General features: G+C 39.5%; 1 protein-coding gene across 2 annotated transcripts in view; it reads left to right on the plus strand.

Moving 5' to 3' along the window:
* The window catches only part of LOC126213135 (exosome component 10), a 234195-nt gene extending 223839 nt beyond the window's left edge, over window positions 1–10356 (plus strand). For both annotated transcript variants that reach the window (XM_049940753.1, XM_049940752.1), the window contains exons 17-18: window positions 769–1053; window positions 10157–10356. In XM_049940753.1, coding sequence (XP_049796710.1) covers window positions 769–1053; window positions 10157–10231 — 360 coding nt within the window. In that variant the 3' untranslated portion in view covers window positions 10232–10356. The remainder of the gene's footprint in view (window positions 1–768; window positions 1054–10156) is intronic.
* Window positions 10357–10889: the final 533 nt, after the last annotated feature.

Consider the following 10889-nt stretch of genomic DNA (forward strand, 5'->3'; position numbering starts at 1 on the left):
TCTCTGTCTCTCTCTCTCTTTAATTGTAAGCGGCGGTAGCGCGCACAAAAGCAAGCCATGCCACGAGCGGTGACAGGCCGTAAACATGTACTATCAGAATGCGACAAGTAATGCATGACACAGTACAGTAATGCATTTTCAGCTTAGAGTGATGTAAACACCTTTAACAAAGAAAACGTCACTTATCAGATCAAATAAAAATAAGCAATCGATTCAAACCAGACGAAGCACGTGAAAAAGGAAGGGTACCCGTATAAATGCGGCCAGAGCGCCTGATGCGTAGCAATGGCTACCTGGTAAAGCGTAACTGCTAAGCTTACGACTCGAACCAAACTACTGTAGCTGTATCGTCATTCATTTGACCTAAATTGTGTCTCATATTACAATGGACCAACTTTGTTTCGATTTGGAGGTGCGGCCTAAAAATTTTCTCTCCCCTTGAATTTCGAGTCTCAAATTTCAGGTGTGGCTTAGATTCGGGAAAATTTTTTTCTCCTTGATTTCGAGTCTCATTTTTCAGGTGTGGCTTGGACACAACTCATCGAGAGGCAAGGTGAGTGTGCCCTGTTTCCTAAATATCTGTGGTTCAGGTACATCGCCCCGAGGAAGATACTAATTTGCCACATTATCAGTATTATTATTATTATAGTGACTTATTTTATGAAGCATAATGTTGCACTGCTTATATTAATCTGCACTGAGTTGTCACAGGAGGCAGCTCTCTGAGACCACATTCAAAGCTCGCCATTCTCTTGCTGTTCTCAACAGTTGCAGCATCAGCAGCAGCACCAGCAGCAGCCACAGCCAATTCGCAGCCAGCGGGGTGACACGGCAGAATCTACGGGTCCGGCCGGCAGCAGAGGCCGAGGCCGCGGGAGTGGCAGGGGGCGGGGAGGCGGGCGGGGCTCGGGGGCTCCCGGCCCTTCCGAGGTCAGGAGTGGGGCGGCATTCCGACCCTTTGACTACAGCCAGGTGGACTACCAGAGCCGCTTCAAGGGTGGCAGCAAGAGTGCAGGCATTGCAAAGGATGGGGCCAACTCGAAGAGAGCCAAGGTAAGTGTGCCCTGTTTCCTGGCGGCTGAGTGTACTGTCTGCCTCCACTGGTCCAGTTGGGGTAGCCAGCTCCTACATCTGAATCTGCACTGCGCAAGTCACCTTACGGTGTGTGGTGGATGGCTGCTTCTACACCACTGTCACTTGCCCCTTTCCTCTTTCATTCACGAATGGTGCACTGGAAGAACAATTGTCAGTAAGCCCCAGTGTGAGTTGTAACTTTCTGGTATCTTTGCAATATATATTTAGGAGGAAGCGACAATCGGTTGACTCTTCCAGGAACGTACGCTCTCAGCATTGTAACAGTAAACCACACTGTGATGCACATTGTCTCTCTGCCACAGAAGTTGGATGAGCAGATCTCTCACACTTTCTTGCTTACTAAAACAACCTGTGAAAAAATGCACTGCTCTTCTTTGTATTTATTTCCACATTCGATCCTGTCGGGTACAGATCCCTGACTAGCAGTGTTCGACTGTTGATCAAACTGGGATTTTCTTAGCTAACTCCTTCGCGGGTGGACTACGTCTCCTGACGCTTCTTCAAATAAATCTCAGTCTGGCATCTGTCTTACTGAGATTAGTGTTATGTAGTCATTCGACTTTATACAGGGTGTTACAAAAAGGTACAACCAAACTTTCAGGAAACATTCCTCACCCACAAATAAAGAAAAGATGTTGTGTGGACATGTGTCCGGAAACGCTTAATTTCCATGTTAGAGCTCATTTTAGTTTCGTCATTCCAACATGATCAAATTGTAAATTTTCACAATCAACATGTGTGGGCTGGCGAGAATCCGCACGCAATTGTGCAATCACGTCATCAACACAGATTTTCTGTGAACATTTGGGCAGGCATTGTTCGTGATGTCTTGATTGGGCCCCATGTTCCTCCACCTATGCTTAATGGAGCACGTTATCATGATTTCATACGGGATACTCTACCTGTGCTGCTAGAACACAACATGTGGTTCATGCACGATGGAGCTCCTCCACATTTGAGTCGAAGTGTTCGTACGCTTCTCAACAACAGATTCGGTGACCGACGGATTGGTAGAGGCGGACCAATTCCGTGGCCTCCACACTCTCCTGACCTCAACCCTCTTGACTTTCATTTATGGGGGCATTTGAAAGTTCTTGTCTACGCAACCCCGGTACCAAATGTAGAGACTCTTCGTGCTCGTATTGTAGACGGCTGTGATACAATACGCCATTCTCCAGGGCTGCATCAGCGCATCAGGGATTCCATGCGACGGAAGGTGGATGCATGTATCCTCGCTAACAGAGGATATTTTGAACATTTCTTGTAACAAAGTGTTTGAAGTCACGCTGGTACATTCTGTTGCTGTGTGTTTCCATTCCATGATTAATGTGATTTGAAGAGAAGTAATAAAATGAGCTCTAACATGGACACATGTCCACATAACATATTTTGTTTCTTTGTGTGTGAGGAATGTTTCCTGAAAGTTTGGCCGTACCTTTTTGTAACACCCTGTATTAGTCCAAACACACAATCTTAGATACGAGGTGTCCCAGAAATGTTGCAGCATACTTCTAGAGCAAGTGGGGCACTTCATAAAGCTCGAGAATTGTGCTTGAACTCGTGGCCACAAACATCATCACGTGCCACTGGGCAGTGCTGTGCGATGGAGTACTGAGCAAAACACGAGGATTTCCTCATTTGAGTGCTAGCCAGAATATGAGGAGTGTGGTATGTTATACAAATGGAGAGCTTTCAGATGTGTACCTGATGTATGGAGTAGCTGAGTGCAATGTTTGAGCTGCTGGATGCATGTATTGAGGGTGATTTACAGACAGGCATCAACCACACCGTAGTTTGTTTGCACGTGTTGTAACATTATGTGATTGCCTTATCATTTTAAATCATTCACTAATTGAGCAGTCGCTCGGCAACAGCTACAGTTAGCAAATAATGTTGCGAGAATGTAACAGGTGAACGAGCTGTGACGTAACTTGTTTATTGTCGAAGCGCCGTCAGAGATGCAGTGAGTTATTGACTTTGAAAACCGCGGCGTGAAAAACGGACAGAAGAAGAACACTTTCACACATTTTTTTTTGATGTACGAGATATTCTCGATGAACTGTTACTCATTCTTCTCTTGTCTCTTGTAACTTGTGTTGGACGCACACGTCTTGCCGCCATATTATTATCGTTAAAAATAATATTATTTTAGTGTAAAGTAAAAGTGCAATACTAAAAGTGCAATAGTGCATAGCAGTAAATTTATTGTGCGACGTGTATGTGAAAACGTCAAAGGAATTATTTTCATTACGAGAAGAGAAGTGCCAGTCAAAATGGCATCCATGTTAAACTCTTCATTGTAGTGTAAGTTCATCTATTAATTGCCATAAATTCAGAGTTAAATGGAACTAGTGTATGGACTATTTATTTAATATGGAATCTATGTCTCACTCCTTCATGAAGTTACGTAATTTTCTTTATGTTTCTGTCAAATAGAGAGTTCACAGTCACGAATTCTTTCGTCGATATCTGACGGAAGTTGTATGCGGCGAAATATTTTCTCCGCGACATATTCTACTGGTAAATGCATGATAAACTACGGTCCCTTAGGAAATTCATGTTGAGCTATCCAAAAAAAAAATAATTATATTTTGAATAGGCATTTACTCTCCTCTGCAATGCAACTTCCGACTGATCAGACGATCCAACAAGAAACAGCCGCACACGGTCGGCGTTCGCAAATATATTTCCACCGCTGATTATAGCTAATGTTACAGCACAAAAGTAAACATATTGTTATAATTAGCGACTACGGACGGTGACATTTATAACTGTATGTTTATGTATGCACATTACGTAAACATATCGTTATAGTGTGCATCAAAATTTGCGCAACTGCAGCTCATTGAGAAGTGACAGGGCTAGTGGAGGCAGGCCACGATCGGTGTGTTCGGTCACTACGGAAGAAACTCCATCTGGTTGACCACAATCAAACAACTCTTGTAGCCACCAAATTCTGCGTCTGCTTTGTCGGCTCACTGCTGTGCCGCAGTACCTCCCGTCACTTATTGAGAGCGCATCTTGAATAGAATCAGGGAGAAGAGGAGTTTGTGGCACAACTTGACTAGAAGAAGGGATCGGTCGGTAGGACATGTTCTGAGGCATCAAGGGATCACCAATTTAGAATTGGAGGGCAGTGTGGACGGTAAAAGTCATAGAGGGAGACCAAGACATGAATACACTAAGCAGATTCAGAAGGATGTAGGTTGCAGTAGGTACTGGGAGATGAAGAAGCTTGCACATGATAGAGTAGCATGGAGAGCTGCATCAAACTTGTCTCAGGACTGGAGACCACAACAACTGTGTCATAGTTTTGACATGTGGTCTCTTATGTTTAAAAACCTAGCTGTCTTTATGTTTCTGTCAAATAGAGAGTTCACAGTCACGAATTCTTTCGTCGAAATCGGACGGAAGTTGTATGCGGCGAAATATTTTCTCCGCGCCATATTCTACTGGTAAATGCATGATAAACTACGGTCCCTTAGGAAATTCATGTTGAGCTATCCAAAAAAAAATAATTATATTTTGAATGGGCATTTACTCTCCTCTGCAATGCAACTTACGACTGAAATGACCGTGAACTCCTCCTCTGGTATGGCCAACCACTTCTGGAATGAGCTGCCCTGCATTCTGCACACAATTTGGTGCCCTACCTGTCTTGTTTAATGTGAAGCTGAAGCACATCCTCCTGCTGTCCTCGGGATGTTCCACATCAAATCGACACAGTTTTAGTACGAATTTCAAGTCACCACCTCAGATTTCAATGAAACTCCGCAGAGATGTAGCCTACAAATAGATTAAGAAAAATACTCAGTTTTCTCAAAATATGATGACCCATCTTGAAAATATGGCAATCTGAAGTTGTCAGAAATTGCCAAAAATGGTTCACTGCCTTAATTTCAAATTCTTCTAGCAACTCTCCTAATACGCTAAAATGATGGGAGAGGTGCCATATTGCAGCATTTTCCATAAGCTTTCCTATGATCTACAATACAATATGGATTGACAGAAATTTATTTTTAAAAAAATTATATCCAACTCTTCACATTATTGCTAACTGATTCCCCAAGTGTGAAATTGTTGTTGTCATCTACAGTCTGAAGACTGGTTTGATGCAGCCTTCCGTGCTACCCTATCCTGTGGGACCCTCTTCATGTCTGAATAATTACTGCAACCTACATCCTTCCGAATCTGCTTAGTGTATTCATCTCTTGGTCTCCCTCTATGATTTTTACCCTCCACGCTGCCCTCCAATACTAAATGGGTGATCCCTTTATGTCTCAGAATGTGTCTCTTCTTTTGTTCAGGTTTTGCCATAATTTCCTTGCCTCTTCAATTCTATCCACTACCTCCTCATTAGTTACATGATCAACTCATCTATTATTCACTATTATTCTGTAGCAACACACTTCGAAAGCTTCTGTTCTCTTTTTGTTGAAACTGTTTATCATCCATATTTCACTTCCATACATGGCTACACCTCTAAACAAACATCTTCAGAAAAGACTTCCTAACATTTAAATCTATATTTGATGTTAACAGATCTCTAATCTTCAGAAATGCTTTCCTTGCCATTGCCAGTCTCCATTTTATATCCTCTTTACTTCGACCATCATCAGTTACTTCGCTGCGCAAATAGTAGAACTCATCAACTGTTTTAAGTGTCTCATCTCCTAATCTAATTCCCTCAGCATCACCTGATTTAGTTTGACTACATTCCATTATTCTCATTTTGCTTTTGTTGATGTTCATCGTATATTCTCCTTTCAAGACATTGTCCGTTTCGTTCAGCTGCTCTTCCAAGTCCTCTGCTGTCTCTGACAGAATTATGATGGCATCGGCAAACCTCAAAGTTTTTATTTCTTCTCCCTGGACTTTAATTCCTACTCCAAAATTGTCTTTTGTTTCCTTTACTGCTTGCTCAATGTACAGATTAAATAACATTGGGGATAGGCTACAGCCCTGGCTCATTCCCTCCTTAACCACTGCTTCCCTTTCATGCCCGTTGAGTCGTATCACTGCTGTCCGGTTTCTTCAGAGAGACTATTTCAGTCAACATTGTCAAAAGCTTTTTGTAAGTCCACAAATGGTATAAATATAGGTTTACTCTTCCTCAACCTATCTCCTCAGATAAGTCGTAGGGTCAGTATTGCCTCGCATGTTCCTACATTTCTCTGGAATACAATCTGATCTTCCCCATTGTCGGCTTCTACCAGTTTTTACATTCTTCTGTAAAGAATTCGTGTTAATATTTTGCAGCCGTGACTTATTAAACTGACAGTTTTGTAATTTTCACTCCTGTCAACACCTGGTTTCTTTGGTTTTCGAGTTACTACATTATTCTTGAAGTTTGAGGGTATTTCACCTCTTTCGTACATCTTGCCAGATGGAAGAATTTCGTCACGGCTGGTTCTCCTAAGGTTCTCAAGGATTTACACCTTTATAAAATTTCAAAAATATATAAAAGTGAGATTTTTGTAAAATTTATAAACTAAATTGGAAATATACACAATTTACCCATAAATAAATATCCACATTTTCATAAATTTTTTTTTAATGTTTGAAATGTAACTAGTGACTATGATTGATCGTTATTTTATTGGAACTACTAAAAATATATTTTTTAATAATCTTATAGGCATAATTATTAAAAGTTAGGAGTATATGTAAAAAGTATGAATTGGGATGAAAAATCTGATTTTTTAATTCTAACTATTCATGATAGATATTGCTAAGCTCAGTATGTTACCCAAAGGAGACTTGGGCTTTTACAAACACTCTTTAGCAAAAGTGCTGTGCAATCCAGAATCGATACACTATATGATGAGAAACTAGTTCTTGCCCAGGAAGCAACCAAATATAAAGTGCACTTTAAAATGCATTTGATGATAATATGGTTGAAAATAACACTTTTTGACAGTGGGTTTCAGTAGATAGATGTAACTTAAAACTATGCAGAGGACCTCATCAAAGTTTGTTGAGCTATTTTCAGAAAAATTGACCACATTGATACTCTAGCTGTGCAACAAAGCTCTTTTGTAAATCAAGCGAAAGAAAAGTCGAATGAGGATGAATATGTTGTTACATCTTACTTATGTGAGAATTACACTTTTGTGATTTTAGATGAGGTCCAGAGTTGTCATATGATGCAGCAGTATTCCCCTTTGTAGTGTATTACAAAAGGTTTTCAAAAAAAAGCTAATTCAATTTTTAAAAACAAAATTTCAAACTGATATACAGAAGATATACTACCTTTGGGATGGCAGTGCAGTGCAGTGCAGTGCAGTGCAGTACACAAATAAAAAGAATTTTGTAAGCTTATGTTTCCACAAAAAAGATTTTGGCACCAAAACAAAATGGCCTTTTTGCCTCTGCTAATGGAAAATGACCTTGCGACCATGTTGGCTGCACTGTTAAGAGATTAGCAACAAAAGGAAGTCTGCAGAATTCGTATGAACCAAATTCTTATTCCACAGCAACTTTTTGATTGGGCAGTTTCAGCACAAGAAGAGTATATTGAAACTGAAAGATTTCTAGAAGAGCTCATAAGTCTGTCTGTCTTACCATCAAAGGGGCAGAGAGACCACCCCACACCTCTGTATGTGTAGCATGGAGTACATCAAAAATATTCTTCAGATATAACATAATATACTGTTTAAAGTCAAAATCTCCAGAAAAACTGTCTCCGAGAGATGTTTGTGGATACATTACTGCCGTCTATGACAAGAAATGTTGGCTAGGTAACAATTTAATAAAAGAGGAAAGTCTTGATAAAATTAAAGCTACGTACCTTCGCCGAGCTAGCCCATCACACTCTTACGCGTATCCTACACACCGAACGTGGTGGCGCAGTGATTAGCACACTGGACTCGCGATCGGGAGGATGACGGTTCAATCCCACGTCTGGCCATCCTGGTTTAGGTTTTCTGTGATTCCCTAGATCACTTCAGGCAAATGCTGGGATGGTTCCTTGGCCAATTTCCTTCCCCCTCCTTCCCTAATCCGAGCTTGTGCACCGTCTCTAATGACCTCGTTGTCGATGGGACATTAAACACTAATCTCCTCCTCCTCCTCGTCCTCCATATCCTCCATATCCTACAAAACCTGATACTCAATGGGTATCTGTAAATGATGTTCTTTGTAAAGTAAATACAATGATACAAGCAGGAAGAATATGTCAAAATCCTGGGGATAATACTGTAAAAACAAATGAAGTTTTTAAAAAGAAGTGAATTGTTAATAGGTGCACAGTTTGTAATATGTTTCACAGGTGATGTTGGAAATAATAGACAACGATAAATTTGAATGTGTGCACACTTATATATTAAGCATAAAATTATGATTATTTCCACTTAAATCTATAAATTTTATAGAAGTCTCATTTTTTGTACTTTTGAAATTTTATAAAGATATGAACCCGTGGCAGTCCCATTTTCATACTCAGAGAATCAGTTAGAAATAATGTAAAGTATCTTAACATAATTTTCTGAAAAATTTTGATGATTTGCTTTTAGATAAATTAAAAATTTAAATTTGAATAATAATTTTCAGTTCAAAACTATGTTGTACTGTGTATCATATGAAAGCCTATGGAAAATGCTACAAAATGACACCTCTTCCTTTCATTTTAGATTAATTAGGAGAGTTTCTACAACAGTTTGAAATTATGGGAGTGGGGTATTTTTTGGTGATTTTTTTTAAAAAAAAAAAACTTCACATTGCCATATTTTCATAATGGATCAACGTATTTTAATAAAATTGGGTATTTCTCTTAATCTGTATGTAGACAACATATCAGCCAAGTTTTATCAAAATCTCAGATGGAGAGCGAAATCACTGTGTTGGTATGACATGCAATGACTCCCTCATAACTTTTCCCTAAAACACTTGACATGAAAAGCCAGTTCCCTCATGTCAGGCAGTGAAGCAAAGCCTCCCAGTCACAGCCCCATCTCATTGCTTGTCTTTGGTCACTTCCCCTTTTTGTTCCCCTTCTCTCTTGTCTGTAACTGCCAATGCTCTCAATGTAAATGTAGCGGACTGTGATCTTTGTCACTCTGTTTGTGATACTCTGATGTAAAGTATGCTTTTCTTACGATACATATAATACTGTTTGCAATATTTATTTCATAATGCTTTCCAGTCATTTGATACCATATTAGATGGAAAAAAAGGAAAAAAAACCTTCTATATTTGCGTTGTAATGAATGTGATGCTAATTAATAACCACCTATTGTATTTTTATTTGTTTTAATAACATATATAACCTATGTATTAATTATTTATTATTTAACTGGTGTCTGGGACTTGCTCGTAGACAGGAATGTGATACAAAATATAATGAAATAACTTACATTGTTACAGTCACAGTTGTCTTGTCAGATAATAAATTATAACCATGTAAAGCACCTCTGTTTTTACAGATATGTTTTTGAATATTAATTTATGTATTATTGGTGCATGTTAGGTGGTTAAGTATCACATTTTTCTTTTCTTTTTTAATTTTTCATTTTCTGTGTATGTTGTTTTGGTTTCCCCCCCACAAAAGAATACTGACAGGTGCTAGGCAGTATTCATGAATGCTGTTTAGTTATGATTAATCTCACAGTAAAGAATACTTATGTTTATTATTTCCTTTTACCGTCTGATATGACTACTGCGAATATAAGCATCCAAATTTGTTTATTACAAGTGTTGCCCAATAAGTTAGTTTCCCTTGTTTTATTTCTCTGTAAAACAAACTGTACACGTCTTGTGAGTGCTGGTGAGTTTGACCAGTATACGTTGAAAACATACACATTGGCTTACAATGCGTACCACAGTACCTTGTCAGTGTGCTGCCAGTTAGCATGAAGTTTTTATAAAATAGGGAAAACTTACTTATTGAACATCCCTCAAATATCTTCTGTCAGATTACTGTTCAATAGCTTCTCCCAAACGCAAGTCAAATAGTAAATAATTTGTATGTTGTTTAAAGATGTTGTTACTAAAAAATATCATTTACAGTGCATGTGGAAACTGATTAGCATTGTGAATACAAAATGCGGTGTTTACATTGCAGGGCAAGAAAGGGAAAGCCATGTTTGCCGGCAAGATGAACCAGAAGAGCATCACGTTCGCCAAGAAGCTGCTCTGAGTCTGGGGCAACTGACATGTGCAACTCTGTACAGACTGTAACGAGGAAGCATTTATCCATTGTTGTATTGATGTGTTTTTTAATAAAAGTTTGGAGGAAAATTAACTTTTCCTCTCAAAAAGTGAGTGCTCTGTGAACTTCTTTAATCACTGGTTCAACTGTGACATGGAACACAGTGCTGAAAATTCCTGGGGGGAACCTATGGTAAACAGATGTAGTGGTGGTGGCGGCGGCGGTGGTGGTGCTGGTAGTAGTAGTAGTAGTAGTAGTAGTAGTAGTAACTGCTGCTGTTGTTGTTTTTGTTCGTATGGAGGTCAATTTTGTGAGGATAGTGGACATGTCATGATAATTCATATATTCAGACATTTACATACTTACAGCTCTACTTTGACAAGGATGGGACAGGTAGTTGGTTGCGTCTTCATTGTGGAAACCGCTGTGAAGTAGTTTGAGGAAGTCATAGAAAATGTTAATCAAAATGGCCAGGTAGAGCCTGGAGCCTCCACACTTCCCTGTACAAGGCCAGCCTGTTCAACAACAGCACTACTTACTTTAGTTTATCTGTGTGTACAGTACCAGTTTTGTTTAGATTCTTGTAGAGAAGTTGCTTTGTAACATACGAAGCCAGTGCCACAGTGTTGATTCATTTCTAGACATA

Source organism: Schistocerca nitens, chromosome 11 (assembly GCF_023898315.1).
Source record: "Schistocerca nitens isolate TAMUIC-IGC-003100 chromosome 11, iqSchNite1.1, whole genome shotgun sequence".
In the NCBI taxonomy this organism is placed as follows: Eukaryota; Metazoa; Arthropoda; class Insecta; order Orthoptera; family Acrididae; genus Schistocerca; species Schistocerca nitens.